This window comes from Andrographis paniculata, unplaced genomic scaffold, assembly GCF_009805555.1.
Source record: "Andrographis paniculata isolate CXL003 unplaced genomic scaffold, ASM980555v1 Contig54END, whole genome shotgun sequence".
In the NCBI taxonomy this organism is placed as follows: domain Eukaryota; kingdom Viridiplantae; phylum Streptophyta; class Magnoliopsida; order Lamiales; family Acanthaceae; genus Andrographis; species Andrographis paniculata.
The window spans coordinates 4,622,332-4,642,925 of NW_026137589.1; the positions used below are offsets into that span (position 1 = coordinate 4,622,332).

The 20,594-nt window shown below is 37.2% G+C and overlaps 4 protein-coding genes across 7 annotated transcripts; 2 read left to right on the forward strand and 2 right to left on the reverse strand.

Annotated features, from left to right (window-relative positions):
- Window positions 1–1,804: 1,804 nt before the first annotated feature.
- On the forward strand, window positions 1,805–3,832 carry LOC127255648 (pentatricopeptide repeat-containing protein At1g31920). The gene has a single exon (XM_051281297.1). It carries the CDS (start codon window positions 1,805–1,807, stop codon window positions 3,608–3,610), a length of 1,806 nt encoding a protein of 601 aa, XP_051137254.1. The 3' UTR covers window positions 3,611–3,832.
- LOC127255649 (phosphomevalonate kinase, peroxisomal-like) lies at window positions 3,462–7,399 on the reverse strand. 3 transcript variants are annotated; one of them, XM_051281298.1, is made up of 11 exons: window positions 7,321–7,399; window positions 7,027–7,083; window positions 6,780–6,930; window positions 6,160–6,257; window positions 5,848–5,957; window positions 5,706–5,758; window positions 5,138–5,521; window positions 4,679–4,783; window positions 4,306–4,533; window positions 4,063–4,185; window positions 3,462–3,948 (listed from the first exon to the last, which is right to left on the reverse strand). In XM_051281298.1, exons 2-11 carry the CDS (start codon window positions 7,032–7,034, stop codon window positions 3,682–3,684), a joined length of 1,527 nt encoding a protein of 508 aa, XP_051137255.1. In that variant the 5' UTR covers window positions 7,035–7,083; window positions 7,321–7,399; the 3' UTR covers window positions 3,462–3,681. The 3 variants fall into 3 exon arrangements, with proteins under 3 accessions (XP_051137255.1, XP_051137257.1, XP_051137256.1); XM_051281300.1 differs by having other exon boundaries at window positions 7,328–7,346; XM_051281299.1 differs by lacking the exon at window positions 7,321–7,399 and adding an exon at window positions 7,233–7,284.
- A 278-nt stretch (window positions 7,400–7,677) lies between these two features.
- Window positions 7,678–12,312, forward strand: LOC127255650 (bZIP transcription factor 16-like). The gene is made up of 14 exons (XM_051281302.1): window positions 7,678–7,802; window positions 7,899–7,985; window positions 8,400–8,516; window positions 8,624–8,677; window positions 8,759–8,827; window positions 9,488–9,571; window positions 9,678–9,740; window positions 9,839–10,005; window positions 10,392–10,446; window positions 10,801–10,837; window positions 10,917–11,215; window positions 11,391–11,468; window positions 11,562–11,687; window positions 11,774–12,312. The coding sequence occupies exons 3-14, from the start codon at window positions 8,442–8,444 to the stop codon at window positions 11,855–11,857; spliced, it is 1,191 nt and encodes a 396-aa protein (XP_051137259.1). The 5' UTR covers window positions 7,678–7,802; window positions 7,899–7,985; window positions 8,400–8,441; the 3' UTR covers window positions 11,858–12,312.
- Window positions 12,313–14,246: 1,934 nt separating this feature from the next.
- Window positions 14,247–18,304, reverse strand: LOC127255716 (auxin response factor 9-like). 2 transcript variants are annotated; one of them, XM_051281408.1, is made up of 14 exons: window positions 17,817–18,304; window positions 17,609–17,718; window positions 17,364–17,459; window positions 17,206–17,262; window positions 16,939–17,091; window positions 16,748–16,832; window positions 16,557–16,647; window positions 16,314–16,478; window positions 16,091–16,204; window positions 15,935–16,007; window positions 15,688–15,841; window positions 15,090–15,601; window positions 14,811–14,998; window positions 14,247–14,734 (listed from the first exon to the last, which is right to left on the reverse strand). In XM_051281408.1, exons 1-14 carry the CDS (start codon window positions 17,869–17,871, stop codon window positions 14,605–14,607), a joined length of 1,983 nt encoding a protein of 660 aa, XP_051137365.1. In that variant the 5' UTR covers window positions 17,872–18,304; the 3' UTR covers window positions 14,247–14,604. The 2 variants fall into 2 exon arrangements, with proteins under 2 accessions (XP_051137365.1, XP_051137364.1); XM_051281407.1 differs by having other exon boundaries at window positions 17,609–17,727; window positions 17,817–18,303.
- Window positions 18,305–20,594: the final 2,290 nt, after the last annotated feature.

Below are 20,594 nucleotides of genomic sequence, written 5' to 3' on the forward strand. Positions count from 1 at the left end.
GGTCATTGCCCAATTAAGATAGTTTGACTATCTAGAAATTTTCAATTTATTCCTTTTTTTATTTATTTAATTTAAGCTTTTTGTATAATAATCATTAGTCAAACCAATTAAAAAGCTAGTGGCTGTAAATTGAAATAAGATATAAATCATATAATTTTGACTGTAATTCATTGTGTTTTTATAACAAGATTTCTGGTATAAGTTGATAGTAATTTTTATTAATTGAATAGACTTATACAATTCTTCCATCATTTTGTTTCGGGGGGGGGGGGTATTTTGTACAAATTAAAAATCTACATTTAGGGTGTGTTTGTTTGGGGGTTTGGATTTTGAGTTGGGATTTAAATAGTAAAAATTTTGAATTTGAATAGTTGTATAATGTGATATAAATAGGAGTTGATGTGATGTTTTGAATGTAAAATTGATTTTTTAGTATAATATAAAAAATAAAAATAGGTGTTTGATTTGATGTTTTGGGGGGAAAATTTTGGAATGAATAGTAAAATTTTGATAAAATTCTTCAAATGAACAAACCCTTACTTTATTTTTTTAAATTTTTTGGTGAAATTTGTCAAATAGTAAGAAAAATTTCCAAAATCCTTAACAAATACACCTATAAATCATTATTAATGAATGAGACTATTTTTTTTTTTTTAAAGTAGTAGTTCTATTATAGTGTGTTTGTTTGGGGAATCCGGATTTTAAATTGATATTTGAATAGTAAAAAATTTAAACTAAATCCACACAAATTATTCAAACAAATACACCATAAGAAATAACAGTACATGTGTTTTTCCTAATATTGTACTCCATCCGTCCCATGTATTATGGGCCTATTACGTTAGATATGAGAATTTAGGTAAAGTGTGATTAGTAAGTAATTAAGAAATGTATAGTAATTATCGTATAATAAAAATAATTGTAGATTAAAATTAAGATAACTAAATAATTTAATTAAGATTAAAAAAATTATAAAATTTAAAATTTAAAATGAGATTAAAATATATAATTATATTAAAAAAAAGGAATAAACAAATTATGTAGGACAGACCAAAATAGAAAATAGGGACAAATTATGTGGGACGGAGGAAGTAATTTAATACTTCCTATGTCATCTAACAATCTATCCGTTTTTCCATTTTGGTCCACTTGTATATATTATACAATACTGATAGGTTAATTGAGTCTTTTTACCTTTATTATATATTATATAATACTATAATTTCTAAAAAAAAAAAAAAACAGCAAATGCATATATATATATATATATATGGGGCAGAAGAAGTATATTTATACATATTATATATATATTGAAAATCATATTTAAAAAAATTATAAAAACACCTAATATTTTAATAGTAATTGATAATAATTTTGTATAATTTTCTTTTTTGAATTCTTATAGAATTTTAATTTAATATAATAATATGAATATACATCCATTATTATAAACAATATAATTAAATTTATTTATTTTTAAAATACGTCGATAGATGAAAATGAAAAAAATATACCAAGGCAGTATGTACATAAACACAAACCTTGATATGGAGCCCACGTACATGTCGTTACGTTATCCTATCCACAAGTAGAATCCCCAATGAGCCACTCTTCTGGCTGAAATTCCATCTCCAAATCTCCTCCACCAAGATCACATTTTCCCCCAAAATTATTCCAACCCAAACCTGCAATAATCATCAAAAACCAAAATCAAATCGATCCATCCATCATCGTTTCTTTCATAGTTTTGATCGAAACTTTTCGAAGTCTCCGATGATGATGATCCGATGAGAAGAACAAGACTATGGTCGTAGCTTCCATAATCACACCTCCCCACCATTTCTTCATCCCCAACGACAATCCCCTCGACCCAGATTTCACCCACAGGGATCAAGAATGCATCTCCTTGATCAAAGGATGTCGAAACATCGACGAATTCCGACAACTCCATGGCCACATTCTCAAGCTCGGATACTTCTCGAATCCCCGCTGCGTCGGGAGCCTTGTCGCCGAATGCGCGCTCTCCGCATGGGGCAGCATGGAGTACGCGCAGTCGATTTTCCGGCAGATTGACGATCCGGGATCGTTCGAATTCAATGCCATGATCAGAGGATACGTCAAAGATATGAATTCGAAGCGGGCTCTCGCAACGTACCTCGACATGGTTAAGACAGGCGTCGCGCCGGATAATTACACCTACCCGGTTGTCCTAAAGGCGTGCGCCTCCGGAGAGGGGAATACGATTCACGGCCAGATCGTTAAGCTCGGATTTTCCGAGGATGTCTTCGTCGAGAACAGTTTGATCGCCGCGTATGGAAGGTGTGGCCGTGTTGGCGATTCTTGTGCCGTCTTCGACCGGATGGATCTCCGCAAGACGGTGGCGTCGTGGAGCGCGGTTATCGCAGCTCACGCCGGGAATGGAATGTGGACCGAGTGTCTCGATTTGTTCCGTCAAATGAGTTTCGAAACGTCTTCGAGAGCCGAGGAGAGTATAGTAGTGAATGTATTGTCCGCCTGCAGCCATCTCGGAGCCGTCGAGTGGGGAAGGATCGCGCACGCCTACGTGTTACGGAACCTGTTGGGACACAACGCCGCAGTCGAAACTCTCCTAATCTATATGTACATAAGATGCGGGAGACTAGAGAAAGGGATGCGACTATTTCGAGAGATGGGGAGGCGAAGGAACGTAGAGACTTACAGCGTGGCAATCTCGGGGCAGGCGAGCTACGGCGGAGGCGTCGAAGCGCTGGAAACGTTCGACGAGATGCTTCGGAGTGGGCTCGAGCCGGACGATGTTGTTTACGTGGGGGTGTTGAATGGGTGTAGTCGGGCAGGGTTGGTCGACGAGGGCCTAAGGTATTTCGACCGGATGAGAATCGAGCATGGGATAGAGCCGACGATCCAGCATTACGGGTGCATGGTTGATCTCTTGGGCAGGGCCGGGAGGATTCGCGAAGCGTTTGATCTCGTCGAGACGATGCCCATGAAGCCTAACAACGTTATTTGGCGTAGCCTTTTGAGTTCCTGCAAGCTGCATCGAGAAGTAGCGTTAGGGGAGGTTGCGGCGAGGAATTTATTTCGACTAAATACGAAGAATGCAAGCGATTACCTGATGCTAGCGAGTATATACGCACAAGCAGAAAGATGGATGGATGTGTCGAAAACTCGGGTCAAAATGGCGAGCATGCGTATAGGCCAAGTTCCCGGATCGAGCTGGGTCGAAGTGAACAAGAAAGTTCAAAGATTCGTGTCGAATGACATGTCTCATCCGCAGAGACATGAAATATATGAAACGCTTCACCAAATGGAGTGGCAGCTGAGATTCGAGGGGTATCGACCCGATACGTCGCAGGTGTTACTCCTCGTCGAAGAAGACGAGAAGAAACAGAGACTGAGATCACATAGTCAGAAACTAGCAATTGCATTCTCACTGATAAACACATTGCAAGGGAGCCCTATAAGAATAGCAAGGAATGTTAGGATGTGCAGTGATTGTCATAAGTATACAAAACTCATATCGGTGATTTACGAACGAGAAATCGTCGTTCGTGATAGGAACATCTTCCACCATTTCAGAGATGGAAGCTGCTCTTGTAAAGATTATTGGTGAGTATGTGTTTATTTGTCAAGATTACAACAAATATTCGAATGTGGGAGGATAAAAGTTCTGTACCTCAACCTTCAATGAATGTGAATCGAAGAAACAGCACCTGTGATTTCTGTTGCCCGCGGATCACTGGTCTCTAAGCAAACCCCGCGAGGATCTTCTCTCACAAGCAACGCGAGAACGTTTCGTGCTCTCCAAAGTTTAATTAAATGGCTGCTTGCATCACCCAAAGAAATGGCGAAGACAGCATCAAATCCGCCTGCACCAGGAACCCCGGCCAAGAGGACTCCTTCGGTGGCCATTGTGGCATCCAGCAGTTGAGTTTGCGACTCAGGTTCGATCTGAAAATGTATGTATGTGTGCAATGTCTAAAGGGTTAAAGAGATCGAAGGAGAATCAAAATGAGAAATCAGTCGAGAAGAAATCAGTCGAGAATTTAACAGAAGAGAACTTACAGGAATACCGGCAGCTTCCCCCATCTTCTGCATGTTACGTCTGATTTCGAGCATGGCATCTCTGGCTCCTAATAGCGCCGAACCTATTTCAGTCTGGTTTGGTTCGCCGGTTCCTTCCCTCCACTGTAAGACATTAGTGAGCAATAAGAAAAAGAAAAGAAAGAATTAATTCATTAGTCATACGTCATGTTTGCACGGGCACATGTTATGATTGAACAAACAAAATGAAATGCAAATGAACACCTTATCTGATGTTAGTTTGCTGCAGGTATCGATGGCCCTTATATACGCATTGTAGTTACTCTTCGCCAAATTGCTTAAGGTTTTGAGGTAAGACTCGAGCGCCGAGTTTGCTTGTGACAACTTCTTCCATGTTTCCCCAGAGTTTTGAGGGTCATCCTTTTGCCACTTTTTCACTGCACCAACCATTGACGGTGTCGATGAGCCACCTGTCCCTGGTTCTCCGAGTAACTGCATGTAAGTTAATTTTAGCAAGGAACTTGGGAAAGAAACAAGTAACTAAATATTATTAGATTTCAAGTCACATATGGAGATGTTAAGGATGTAAGAACTTGAATATTAAAAAATTCGAAAGAATGAATTTTATTGGACTTACTAGAGTCATCATTGGAGGTAATGAAAAGCTAGTCCTTTCATGATCCCAATTCGCCGTTAGCACACCGCCTATGGTCTCCTCTATAGGCAATAGTCGACCAGCGCCCTGAAAACAGACAGTGTGTTAATTTGCCAAAACAACACAAGCTGATAAAACAATCATTTCAAGCCATTTTGTTAAGAAGATAGATGAATAACATGGCGGCAAAAACTTGCAACTTTGGCATCATATTCCATGTTTTATTGTCAATTGTTACCTCCTTCAGATATTCATATTAATGCATATTAGAAGTTAGAACTACTTGAAAAGTTCAGTTGACAAAATATTCAATGCTTCACAACCACTAATCCTCTAGAATCGAATCAAGATACTATCAAACCACTCGGAACATGCTAAGTCTTTTTCAGTTCACAATAAATCAGAATGCTTTTATGAAATTCAATGAAGAGAAATGTGTACCTGGGCAGCAGAAAGTACTCCCGGAGAAAATCTAACATATCTCTGGCTACCGTAAACAGCAGAACTAACATCAAAACCGCTGCCTACTTTACCCTGTGCAATGCAGTGAGCAGTTTGGGCTATGATATGAACAACATCCAGTTCCCTAGCACATTCATTTCCTTGACGATGATGATTGGAAGAGGGTACATTAACTACTCCAAGGTAATGAAGTAAAGCAGCTACAACAGCTGTAGTCATGGCTGCTGATGAGCCCAGTCCAGTTTTCGCAACCTCCGGCTTGCAATTTTGGCCAGACGACTCTTCTGCATTGAAAGTAATGGAAGTAAAAGGTGGAAGGGAAGCCAATGATTCAGGCGTCAAGGGAAGTCCTCGTGCTTCAATCTGCAAAAATTTGTAGTTTGAACATCATGATATGTGGGGCATAGGAAACTGAGTTATTCCTAGCAACACTTGCTGATTGATGTCTCAAAAATAAGAACTTCAACTACTATATTCAATTCAAGGAAGAACAGAAAACTTTGCTCATAAAAGTCCCGCGTAAGAAATCAGACTGGAGATAGATCACCTGATTTCTATACGAATAAAATTCATTGCAACCTAATATTGTAATGTCGAGACCTGCATTAAAAATCACGAGAAAGAATTAGATTTCTTTTCAGTTTACTTATCTTAAAAAGAAAGATTAGGAGCACGGAATTAGGAATGACCTAACAACAAAAGCTTCCGTAACTCAACCTTCTTCTCTTGATCAAACGTGGCATAAGCTGCTGCAATTACATACTGCAGAGCATTTTCTACAAATGGGTTCCTCGAGTCACTGAAGTTTAACAAAGAGCATAAAATACTGAGTAAGACCAAACCGAACAAATCCAATGAAATGTGGCTACTTTGACTGTATCTTCTGAAGAATATATAAAAGTTTATGTTACAGTTTATTGTAAAAAAATTTGGTTCACAAGCTCACGCATGATTCACTCACATTTATTTCCGATGAAAACATCACAATATATGATGCGTACCTTCCAGAGATGGGCTGAAGCAGAATATGCTTAAGCGACAGTTTATACATAGTTTCCCTTCCCATCTGAGGAGATGTCAATTTTACATCCGTCCATGCCTAACATAAATGCATAGTTCTGTAAGAAATCCAACTACAAAAACTATTTTCCAGCAAACAAAGAGTATTATATCTAGCACTTCATAAAGTTTGAAGTTTGATTCACATAATTAAAAATATAAAATAAAAAAAGCCAACAACACAACAAAACTAATGCTCATGTTCACAGAAAGTCCACATATGCGTCGGTTTTAGGTTCAGGTTCATAGTAATTCTCTTAAAACAGGTAAAACTTGAACTTGTTTCATAAAAGAAGACTGCCAGGAAACAGTCAGAGAAATAACATGAAAAACTCATCATCTGAGTAATGATCTCAGGATCTTGCTTGAAAATAAGTTTATCAGGCAATATTCGTCCCAGCAATATCCTTGAACACTTCTACTTCAATCACCAGCAAACTAAGATTAACATAAACAGAGCTAGAGTATAAAGATTCATTATGTCAGCTGAACTTTAGATTCCTAAGCAGTTTCACCATACACATAGCAATGCATAATAGCATTCTAACTGAGTTAGCCATACCCATGCCCAACTTTCAGGTTTAACTTCCTCATAAAGTGGTTTCACAATAGCATAAAATCGAGCATTTGTACTCAGCACAATCCCAGCATTAGGCCTGTCCAAAATTAGGTATCCACCTGTCATCAAAACCTTCCCAGGAGCAGAAGCAACCCTGCATTCATCAATTAGGCGATCAACATCAAGAACACAACTTGTTACGACAAAATGTTCCAGAAGACAGCTCTGATTAGCTAAGAAACACACTCACACGGCCATTGCTGTTCCAATTATCAATCCCAATGACCTTCGTTTTTCGTTCACAGCTCTGCACAATTCACAAAATAAATTCAGCAAACCAAAATGATCAATTAAAATTGTATGCAAAAGGATTACGAAGAAATAAAAAGGGGGAATTTGAGAGATTGATCCGACTAATCGAATCAAACTAGAATGACTGATTGGGAAAAACCCAACCAAATTCAACGGAAATGAAGAATCCAGACGATCTAAACCACAATCAAATGTATTGAGCTAGGGATTGATAGATCATGGAGATCATTACCACTTACGCTAGCTGAGGAGTCAAGATGGAGACGACAACTTCGGAGTCCAATCACTAGTCCAACCAAGCTCCTTTTTTTTTAAAAAAAATATTTAATTATCATTTTTTTTAAAAAAAAACATTATTATATTTATTTTTATATTAAGAGGCCCTTGAGCCCAACAGGTTGAGCAGGCCCAGATCCATTCGACCGACCCATTAAAAACCTGACCCTACCCGACCCAGGAACTATGTACGTTTCCCAATCCCACACGACACTGAAGCAAATCGGATGTGGTGACGTTACTAAATCTCAGCCGTCGGTTGGGCCACGATCCACATCCAATCACCAAACACTTCAACTCCACGGTGGACACCACATCGGCACTCTCTCTCTCCCCCCTCTCTCTCTCTCATCGCTTTCTCTCTCTTCTGCAGATCCCTGAGGCCGTGCCCTCGGCCGAGTCGCCGATCTCACGGAGGAAAGCCCTAATTTTGGCTAGGTTAAGCCTCCGCAATTTTGTTCTACAATCAGGTGTTGGCTGTGGAATATATATATTTTTTTTCCCCGGGAAATTGAGCCTTTTTGCCCTTACCAGTTCGAGGGTAAATCTTCGATTGCTCGAAATCTCGTTGATAGTTGAGAAGCGGGTTGCTTGGAGGTTTTTTGTACCTGGATTGGATTGGTAATTCAGATTTGTGGTACTCGGATTCGTTTTATTTGCTGTATTGCTTGAATTGAAATCTCGAAGTGTTGTTGGTGTTTCTGTCGTGCGCTAACTGATTGAAATGTGAATTTTCAACAAATTTAAGTATTTTATTTGTTATTCATAGTAAGTATTGGAATTTTGCGTGTAATTTGAAGCTCAAACATTCAATCTTGAGCTGGGGATTTAGTGTATGACAATTGAGAGAATAATCTGGCTTAAAGGTTTTACTATATTTACTATATCATTTCCAAGAAAATTTGAGGATTGCCTGTTGTTTTTCTTACTCTCGGCATCTGCGTGATTATGTGTTGCAGTGTTCTTATGTGGAAGCTGATTTTATGCATTTCCTTAGCCTGTATAATCAGATTTATGCACGCACATCTGTGACAGGATGATTAGAGTGGTATAGGAGGAAAGGTTTTTGGTTACATCATGGGGAGTAGTGAAGTGGATAAGTCCTCCAGGGAGGGGAAAGAATCGAAAGAGCCAAAAACACCTACAGCACAGGTGATAACATTTTGGATTATATGGATATATATATATATATGTGTGTGCGTGTATTGTATTGTTACATATCACATAGTGTCAAAATTGATTATTTTTGGGATGTTCAGGAGCAAACTTCAGCTGCTACTGGTGCCATGGCTCCTGATTGGTCTGGATTTCAGGTTAATATTTTGTGAAAGATATCCTATTGGTTGGCCGCGTTGACATTGGCTCTTGTAGATCTTACATAGTTTCCTTTGCAGGCATATTCTCCTATGCCGCCACCTGGATTCATGGCATCAAGTCCACAGACGCATCCTTATATGTGGGGGGTAATACGAACATTTTTTCTGTTAAGTTATGAGTAGAATCGCAATCTGATAGTTAAGCTTGAAATGATAGGCTGGAATGGTTATATAGAAGCAAGTCGTGGTTTGGCTCATCTTTAGTGACTATTACGAACATATCTTACTATATATGGCTCATTTCTGATAATATGAATCATTACAAAATGTAGTGCATAGGATCTGTTCCATGTTCATTGTTTTCTTCTCTCTGTTGTCTTTTCCTTCTTGCTTTTGTCTGATATTTCTTATCTATATGGTTTCTGTACGAGGAAATAGAGATGTTATAAATATGCTATGAAGACAGTGACATATAATAACACAATATGCCAAGTTGCAGCAAGTCCAGTAGTTATCTTGTCAGAATCTTATTGATAAATTGTTTGAGACAACGCCGACATATTTATGAGTTTTGAAGCAAACAGTATATTTGGGGAAAAAATTAGCAAAGGTATCACTCGAGTATTGGAGCCAGAATGGCATGTATGGTGAATTGAACCGCTATGGTTGGAGCCATTTCATCTGCCAAACTTTTCAAATAAGTAAAATTCATCTATACATACTACACAGCCCATTCATCCAGCTACTTTCATTTATGGCTCATTTTACAAATTCTCTGGACCGTCTTATTGATTTTTCTTGTTGCAGCAATTTATTCCTCCCTATGGCACACCACCACCACATCCATATGTTGCAATGTATCCCCATGGGGTATATGCGCATCCATCAATGGTATCAGTGTTTTCACTAAATTTATATTGTTTCACTCATCAGAGCTCATTAGACACGTCTTTCAGTAAATTCTGACTTTTTGCTATATACATATGAATATTTTTAGGGTTCTTATCCTTTCAGCCCTTTTGCCATGCCTTCTCCTTCTAGTGGTATTGCTGAAGCATCGGTGAGTCATTGTAGCCATATGCCTTATTTTCGACTTAGATATCGTTCATCCCAAGTTCGTGTAACTAATTAGAATTCACTCAAATGTATATGATTAAGAGTAACACTCCTGGTGTGGATTTGGATGGCAAGCCATCGGAGGCAAAGGGAAAACTGCCAATTAAACGATCCAGGGGAAGTTTGGGCAGTTTAAATATGATTACCGGGAAGAATAATGAACCTGGCAAAACATCAGACACCACTGCAAACGGTGTGCATTCTAAAAGGTATTTAATGCATGCGAAATAAATCAAGTGATGGGTAGATGTGGTCATGTAGTTTAGACTTATTCCGGTAATTTTAAGTATGAAAACACAAATTTTGTATGGTTATTCTTGTTCTGTTGATAATTGGGACAAGTTCCTGGAAATTGTCATTGACGTCAATCATCTGCCTCCACTTAGATTCGGCTATGTTCAAGTTCTTGCAAGCAGTTGTGTTGCATCATGTTCTGTTCATTTATAATGTTCATTTTTCTGGTATTTTTATCATTCTGTTATTTTACAAATATGCGATTGTGTCAAACTTTCCACTGCTACAATCAATTAGATACACATTTTGATGTGATTGGTTTTATTTTCCGTTGCTTCTGCTGTCCCAACTATATATGCAGTGCTGGGAGTGGGAGTGAAGGCTCAAGCGAAGGAAGTGATACGAATTCTCAAACTGTAAGTTTGGCGGACTCTAATAATACTTTTGCATCCTAGTAAATGAGTCCTCATGCTTGTACTTTTATGCAATTATTTTCTTGCAACAAATGGCAACAATAAAGAATCAATAATTTAAAAAACTAAATAAACAGTACATAAATTTTGTAGTTTTCGTTTTTTTTGGAAAAAGTACTCTATTGTGCTACGAGGCAAAGGAAACAATCTTTTGAAATTCATATGAAGAAAGTTGATCATTTTATGATAACACTATTATTAGCCGTACGATATTGTTATATTCTGACCTAAGATTCGAATATTCAGAATTTCATACTTTTTTATTCTATTCTTTAGCCTTACCACAACTGTTTACAGGAATCCCAAGGAAAGACTGGTGGCCAGCATGATTCAGGTGCGGTTTTTGTACTTGCATTGCAATGTCAATAGGTTTCTACATTCTATTTATACGCACGCATAATTTTGTCCTACAGAAGAACCAGCTCAGAATGGCAGCACTGCTCATAGTGCTCAAAGTGGTGCACCGAATACTCCTAATGTCGTAGCAGGTCAAACTATGACTGTTATGCCGATGCCAGCAGTGGGTGCAATGAGTGGTCCTCCTGGTCCCACTACTAACTTAAATATCGGAATGGATTATTGGAGTGCTGCTGCACCTTCTCCTGCCATCCCTACAATGCGGGGAAAGGTGCAGCAACCTGCCGCAGTTGCTGGAGGAGTTGTTGCTACTACTGGTTCACGAGACAGCGCGCAGCCACAACACTGGATTCAGGTTTGTCTTTATTGCCCTTGCGTAGCAACGTTTACTTCCATTTCTCTCTCCCAACTCGACAGAATTGGCAGTTTGCTTGCCATCTCGCTCTACCTAGTGATAAAGTTTTAATCGTGATTAAAATAAATGGTTACTATGTATTTAGCGTTGTGTTTTCCATTTCCCATTTATTCAGGATGAAAGGGAGCTGAAAAGACAGCGGAGAAAGCAATCAAACCGGGAATCTGCTCGCCGGTCCAGATTGCGCAAGCAGGTGGACATCACTTCCCCTTAAATTCTTTGCTATTTACAAAAGATTTAATCTTTTTTAATACAATTTTCTTCGTGTAACGTATTTGGAGCTTAGGCTGAGTGCGATGAACTGGCTAAACGCGCTGATACTCTGAAAGAGGAAAATGCATCTCTCAGGGCAGAATTGGAACGTGCAAAGAGTGAATACGAACAACTTCGCGCTGAGCACGCATCTTTGCAGGTTTAAATTCAAATCATTTGGCTATCCTGAGCACAATATTACATATATATTCAATTTTTCGTAATATTTTTTCCATACATAAGCAGGAGAAACTCGGAGAACACAATGGTCAAGAAGATCCGAGATCCAATGGGGATGAACAAGCTGATAGCAGGAAGAGCGCACAGTGAATCTGCGGCGTTCTTGTCACAAGACGGAATTACATTGCTCAACCTAACTTGTAGTGACAGGAAAACTCAGACATTTTATATACTACTACTACTATATGTGTAGCTAAAATTGAAATTTATCGACACTGACCGTCTTGTCTTAGTCTCAGGACATGAATGCCATCCGTTGTTCTCTCTTCGACCAGTCTTTTGTGGTGTGAGAATGTGGATGGAGTGAGTTAGAGGTAGTCAGCCGAAGCCGTATGTGCTTTGCCCCGTCTTGATGATTCTTGTGAAACAATCTGTTTTTTTTTTTTTTTTTTTTTTTTATGTGTAACAAAATATACTTTAGGGTGAGTTTGATGATGGATAATGTGGAGAGTTTAACAACCTTGTATTGTTATTTGTAATACAGATCCCCTGTTCGAAAACGGATTTTATTTGATGTCTTTTAGCAAACTAACAATTTACTTGAAGATGATGTTTGAGCTCGATGGATATGGTAGCTAGTGTAGGATTCTGAGACATCGAAAAGATCAAAGGTTATCTTTTGAAGACGTTTTATAATCGTAATTGTTCGATATGATATTTTTAAGTTCGATTTTATAAGTAAAAGATCATATTTATAACAAGTCAGGCTACAAGTCAAATAAAATTTACAAAGTCTAGTCATAGCATTATATTTCTCTGTTTGTTCAGGAATTTTGATTCGAATAATTATTCGATATAATATAAATTGAAATTGATTTGAATAGTTATATGATTTCTTTGTTAAAATTATTTTTATTATGTGTTTTATTATTTTACTATGCTTTTCAATAGGAAACTTTCAAAGTTATTTTACTATGATTTATGTGTTTAATTGATAGTTTTTTTTTTTTTTTTTTTATGAATAGTAGACATGATGATTTGTAACAATATATTTTTATAAAAGTTGAGAAAAATCAAATATAGAAACTGTCAAATGAACATTACCAACACTTTTATGTGGTTAGTCCTTTAAACCACATACATTATTAGAAGTACCAAATCCAAAATAATTATAATGTGTTCCCAGTTTTAACTACCACCAACCAGAAAAAATAAATAAAAAAAAAAGTTCCAGCTCCCAAACATAACTATATATATATATATATAATTATATAAAAAATTATTGTAAGTAAAATTTATATATAATTTATTTATAGTAAACTATTTGATCACCTACAGTTTTATCATTCTACTTTAAAAAATAATAATCTATTTTTATTTTTTTTCTACTTATTAAATTAAATTTTTATTTTTATCTAACTCACATTAATAATAAACTAAATTTATTTTAAAATCTTTATATCCAAATATTATGACACAATTAGCCCTAGAATATATATATATATATACCAATAACTATAAATAAATAAACAATGGAACAGAAAATATAGAAGAAATGATGATAGAATCAAAATAATTGTTGCCACCTTTTCTGGTACAATAAAGTTTTGGTTTCTGCCACCTTTAAATCCCACCTTTTATTATTACGTGACTGTCAGACCTGACCAGACCCTCTCCATTTGCAATTTGTTTCCTTCTTCTATTGCTAAAAAGAAAAATTATTTTGCTTCTGACCATTTTCAGAAAATAAAAAAATTTATTCATTTTTATCCTCATTTACTTCCCCCACAAATTGCTTCATCCCCACATGCAATATTAACTGTTCTTGCAGTTTCAACTTTAGCCCTACAAATAATTTTCTTGATATATCAGATCACAAATATTGGATCTTTAAATCACAGATCAATGCAATTAAGAAAAGCCCTTTTCATAAAAATACAAAAGATTGCAATTAAAATTGACAAAAAGATTGAATCATTAGAAGTAGTAGATGGTATTAACTGTTCTTGCAGTTTCAACTTAACCCTACAAATAATTTTCTTGAATTTATAAGATCATAAATATTGGATCTTTAAATCACAGATCAATGCAATCAAGAAAAGCCCTTTTCATAAAAATACACATTCACCAAAATTGCAATTAAAAATGACAAAAAAGATTGAGTCAGTAGAAGTAGTAGATGTGTATTAACTGTTCTTGCAGTTTCAACTTAACCCTACAAATAATTTTCTTGAATTTATCAGATCATAAATATTGGATCTTCAAATCACAGATCAATGCAATCAAGAAAAGCCCTTTTCATAAAAATACACATTCACCAAAAGATTGCAAGTAAAATTGACAAAAAGATTGAATCAGTAGAACTAGTAGATGTGCACTTACGGTTCTTGCAGTTTCAACCTAACCCAACAAATAATTTTCTTGAATACATCATATCACAAAAATTGGATCTTTAAATCATAGATCAATGCAATCAAGAAACGCCCTTCTCATAAAAATACACATTCACCAAATTTGCAATTAAAAATGACAAAAAAGATTGAATCAGTAGTAGTAGTGTTTCAACTCAACACAAAAATTAAAAGTATTTACAAGTACTGCATTTCATAAGATTGAACAGAACCACAAACACACCCTAACATATTTACACAAATCTTACCCTTCACTTCACTAGTTTTTGCTCTCCTCCATCACCCAGTCTTGTTAGTAGTACCCGAAAAAGACGTCGACGGCAACTCCTCGTTGCATCGCCAATGCTAGTCGATGAACCGTTGCTCGATTAATCAGCCTACTCAGTTTCATGTAACGCAGGTAAACAAAACCGGTCCAGTTCGGTGGGGAAAGAAAGACGAGCGAAGTGAAAACAGTCGAAGCAATCAAACGATCGAAACACGACGCTAATCCATGACGCTTTCCAAGTTCAAGCTATCGTTGTCCGTCGCAGGCATCGGGATCTTTGTTCCTTTCATCTTCTTTACGTCTTGGCTCGAACATATAAAGATCCTTCGAACCATGTTGCAAAATTCTCTGCGTAAAGATTTTGAATTTGAATAATTAGCCGAAGCAAAGTTGTCGATTAAGAGTAGGAAAAACGAACACTTACGGCCATGGATCATCGCCGACTAGCATCATGTCCCCTTCATCGTCCGTGAAAACAATCTCCCATTTGTTTCGTGGGCGAAGCTCACCCTTGATTTCGAACATTTCCTCCAGCTCGGTTACGAGATCGTCGTATCCCTTCAATGTGGTCAAGTCTACCGCCCGCCCGACTGCGACGCCTTGCATTTGTACCTTCTCGAACAAATTTAATGTCAAATGCTAACTATGATACAAATTACGTTTCTTCGATTAGTAAAAGGTTCTTTACGAAGATTGGGATTACCTTCGTGCGACTTCTCGAGGAATGGCTCTGTCTGCTTTGAACTTCTTTCGCCGGCACTTGCAATTGGTCTTGTTTGACGTCTTTGAAGCTCTTCGAAACGCCCGATTTCTGCTCGGAATCGCCCGAAGACTGTGCGCTGGGAACGAATACTTCTCCCGACGTGTCATTGGGTGCGTCGGTCGATTTCGGAGAATGCTCGCAAAAGGTCACTACCGAAGGACTATTCAAATCAATCCCAAATAATCGGCACGACGCAACGCCGTCGGGTTTTCCCGTGTTTGGAGTGGTGAGATTTGACGCTAGAGACCACGCAGAAGCACATCGACTCTCTTCGGTTTCTTCGGTGATCATATTCTTGGAGGCGTTCACAACCGGAGATTGTCGCACCCCGTCAATACGAGCGGTTAATATCGTGTTCGCTGGAATTGGTACCGCAGCATCCGTTTTGGCGTGTGCACTAGCGATGTAATTCGTCATTTGATGCATCTCGTGAGCTCGATTCCAGGCAGGTTCTACAATATCGTACGCAAATAAGCTACATCATAACTTGCGGATCGAGGAATTACGAAAGAAAAATATTTGACGCATGCGAACGAACCTGAAACCGGGATTTCGACATGCGGACGGAACCTTTTATGCTTAAATGCCGGAGGCTGAGAAAAGGCGGCGGGAGTCGAAGCGACGAACGGTTCAATTTCCCACGGCGAAACCCGATCGGGTCGTGGAATGGACGCAGGCTCGTCCCACTGGACCTGCGATAGTTAGATACAAACGATCGATATCGTTTATTCGAGAATCAAGTGCTGAGACAAATTGAAGATTCGGTAAAAAAAAAAAAAACGAACCTTTAACGTCCTCCATTTTGAGTCTTCCCACTGAGGAGAAATATCTTCGACTCCGATAATCGTACCCGAAAACCTGATAGCCCAGCAAAGAAAACGCAATGATAAACGACTCGAACAACGAAATACGATTAAAATTAGGATCATAAAGTAACGAACCGACGCTCGGGAGAATCCTCTCCCTCGAAACGCATTTTGAATCTCATCCCAACTCCGAAATCGTGGTTCATAGCATCTAAGTATTTGTTCAATCCAACAATGAACTGACTTGTTCTAGAACAAGAAACAGGCAGACATGGTCGACACCGTTATACGATGAAAAACGCGATGAATCAATCGCACGGTTGCAAGAGCAAAGAAAGTTAAAGAATTTATATTAAACCTCGGCTTGTAATAGACGACGAATAAGGTATGTGTAAGGACGGCATGAGAAGCAGTCGCAAGAACTCCCAAGTGCATACTGTGGCTCGAAATCACCGACGACGGCATCGTTGCTTGTTGACGAGCGTGGCGTTTAACGCCGACGCGCAATTCCCCTGTTTCTCCCCTGAAAACAATTGTACAACGACAAACTGTAAGAAACTCGGAAATTCGATTATCTTAATAAATCGCGCAAATTTATTACCTCAGAAACACGAAGGAATCTCCGGCGACTAATCTCTTCGACGTAACAAACGAACTCCATCCCGTCGTCAGTAGATGCCTCCGAGGTTGACCTGCTCATAAACAAACCTTAATAACTAAAGAATTCCGAAATATAACACCACAAGCAACCTAAATTATAACATCGATAAAACGAATCCTAGACAATGATACCTCTAAATATATGCTTAAATTGCCACTCCATTCCATGAAGATCTTTCGCTATAAGTTCCTGCGTCGGCGTCTGCTGGCTCATATCCTATTCGATACCGAATGTAAGAAAATCGAATCCAATTCAATACCCAATGCAAGAAAATCGACACAACAAACAAAAATTAACATCTTGGAAAGAAATGAAATGCTACCAATGGAGGAAGGCACTCATTAGCATGCTTTCGAAGCACCGAGAACCCGCCGTGCGTGCTCGTATCCGACGCCGTCAAAACTTTACAAAATGAATGAACAAGAGGCCTAGAAGGTTCTTCAGGGGAATCATCAGGGCTCTCTGGCTCAGTTTGCTACCAAAAATTGAATCCATTTTTGCAAATTCAGCAGTGTTTGTTTATTATTACATTACCAATGAATCCAAATTCAAGAAATCGAAAATTAGCAAGAATTGGATTAGCTCTTACATCAGGCTCAGGCATCAAAGTAATCTGAGCATAAACTTCATCAGTGTCTGGCTCAGCCTAATGAACAAAAATTATCAACAAATATCTCATCATTCTACAATCTAATCATCAACAAATTAGGTCATCTTGTAAGAACAAATTGAGAATTAAAGGTGTACCAAGAGTTTAATGTTGACAACACGACAGAGGATCTTAGAGGGTAGACTGAACTTATGTATCCTTTGATTTACTTCCTGATTAGTCGATGCCTCCAACTAGAACACCAAATTCAAAGAAAGGAAAAAAAAAATCATTAAAAAGCTTCGATTTTCATCATCCATGGAGGGTCTTTACAATTACAGCCTCAATCACAACATTCGATACAAAGATCTGAAGTTTGTAGAGAGAGAAAACAGAAACTCACTTGCTCCATATGACCTTGTGGGAAATAGTAAACCCTTTCTCCAACCTTGGGGACGTCCACCAAAGGACCTGCACAGGCCCGCCATAGCTCCTCATACAATGCATCTTTCACTGCAACACCTAAAAGAAATTCACAATCAGCCTCCAAGAACTCAAGTTTTTGAGGAAGAAGAAACGAATTTGAAGAATTGGAGATGAGTTTTCTTGACCTTGAGCTGAGAAATTGGTGTGGTGCTGAGAAAAGGAAGCTCCCCTGTTTGCCATGATTGTGTTTGTGTCAATACAACAAAGCTCCCTCCTTTCAGACAAAAGAAAACCCCAATCGAAAAATCTTCGACTCAGGAAAAGGTGAATACAAATAATTTTACCCTAAATCAAATCAAAATCAAAATCAAATCGAATCCCTCAAGATTGATAGCAGAAACTCCCGGCGCCGTAAAAAGCCCTCTTCTTGAGGAAATGAAAAGACGGGAAAGATTTTTTCACGCAGTAAATGAAAATGGAAGATGGGAAATGACAGAAACGGCGTCACAGAGCCCCAAGAAACAGCTTAATATACGCCTTGAATTGAATCTTTGGTCGTGAATATTAATTAATCTAATTTTAATAATTTTGGTTGTGAATTGAATTGATGCACAGTGAGTCGAGAGCTGTTGTGTTTGCTTTTGATGAGTAAATATTTTGTTGGGTTTAACATAACGTGGGGTTTGGTTGGTTGTCTGCTTTTTCACTGGCTGTCCCTCTTCTTCTCTTCTCTGTACGTGTGGTTACCAATGGCAGCGACTAACTAACCATGGTTAAATGCCCCCCTCCAACCAGGGTTGGACGGTTTCGATGACGACACTTCTGGCCTGAATTTTTGGTGGGTCCCATCCTCCATTCTTATTATTATGGGAGATCTTCAATGTGGGTGGTGGTGTCTGCGCTCTGCTCACCTCTGTTGCTGAAGGAAAACGAAGACGACGACCGTCACCGTCCGTCGTTTTATACTTACCCGGACGGACAATTTTGCCTGCCGGCCTAAACCTTTTATCTCACGAGGTCCTGGGACCTCGACTCCCGCACCGTGCGTACCTTGGATCGACGGTTTTAGTTCTTCGGGAGTTTAAGTCCATGGAGTTGATAAAAATTGGTCTTGAGTTCATCCATCCATCCACTTGGAAGCTAAAGATATGTTATTTATTTATTTATTATTATTATTGGGAATTAATAAATGTATGAAGAGAATTATGATTGTGGGGAGGGTAAAAGAGTCATTTCGCAGATTGGCTGTCTGGTCCGGGACAGGCAACAGCGTTGGCTCCACTTCACCCCGGCAGAGAATTTCCAATTAATTAATTAATGAGTGGAAAGCCATTTGACCCGGAGATTCGGACTATTTACGAAGACTGCCACCACATGGGTGGGGGAATGTTCCTGTGAGGCACTGTGCAGTGGTCCTCGAATCATCAGTTGCATCGATGGCTTACACGTGTCCACCTTTTGTGGGGCCCATTTCAATCCGACTCGGACCACTACTGTCGTTCGTACGAGGTCACGCACGTGACTTCACTTACCCACACTCTCCCTTTTTTTTTTTTTTTTTTTTTTTTTTCATTTTTAAATTTTTTAAAAATAAGTAATTATAATAAAGGATATCTTCTCTTTACTTATTACTATTATCATTATTATTTGTATTTATAATATATATTTCTTTTCTTCCGCTTATAAGAGTGAAATTTATATTTTGTGTTATTATATTTAATATTAAAAATATTTTTATTTTTTCTATACATGTTATTCTATTAGTAGTAATAAAAGTATTTTTGTAATTTTTTTTTTAAATTTGTATTGTATTTTGATATAATAATTAATATTCAAATATCAATATGCAAAATGTTAATGAATTTTTTTTAGAATCGGAGGAAGGTAGTATAAGAAAAAAATAGTAGGTAAAATGTATGTTAAAAAGATTTATTTATTTGTTGTAGAATGTTTTGGACTATTTCATATTTAAAATTCTTGAATAAAACTAATATTGTAAATAAAAATTACCTAATAAATATTATAGTAATTTTTAAGAAATACAATATTTTATTATAAAATTATATTTCACGAATTGAATACAAAACTAACCAAAAAGACTACTTTATAATAATAGTTGTATAGTTGATCATTATATATTAAACTTTTCATCCAAAAAATAAATAAAAACAATACAAGATAAAATGAATGCGAATATATATATATTATTAGCAATGTATAAATATCATATAAATTTGGGAAAATTACAATATAAGAGAACTAAATGTTGTATTATTTGAAAATTGTTAAAATAATATAATATAATATAATATTTTATTTTTTGTTTTAGAAGCAATTTAATATAATATTATTATTGAAAATTAAAGCACTTAGCTTGATATATTTTTCTTGACTTTTTTTTTTTTTTTCATGTGTTTTTGTGGTTGTCTTCACAACTGTATTGTAAAGACTGGTGAGAGTCTAACATGGTAATAATGCAAGTCCTCTATTTATATATTGAAAAGTGAACTCAAATTCCTATAGAAGAATCTCTCTTCAAATAACTTCTAGAAAATAATTCACCTATGAAGTAGTCTACACAAAGAAACTTCCCATCATTATAAAATTTGAATAAATATAAATTCAAACCCAACAAATATATATATATATATGTATAAAAGATTCAATGAAATTTTAGGAGCCTTTAGAGTCCATAATTGCTTAAAGTAACACAAACTAAATAATAATAATAATAATAATAATAATAATAATAATGGAGACAAGTTTGCATCTTTTGCTTAGTGAAGCAACCCATTGTCCCCTTTTAAGGATATAATATAACAACAAAAAAAAAGTCCCCTAATATTCCCCAACACAAACAACACTTTTTATCAATATTTACAAGTAATGATCATCCCTTCATTTCATTTTGATTGATTATCTTTCTTGCAAGAACAAAAGGGTTTGTGGGGTGGGTGGGTGGG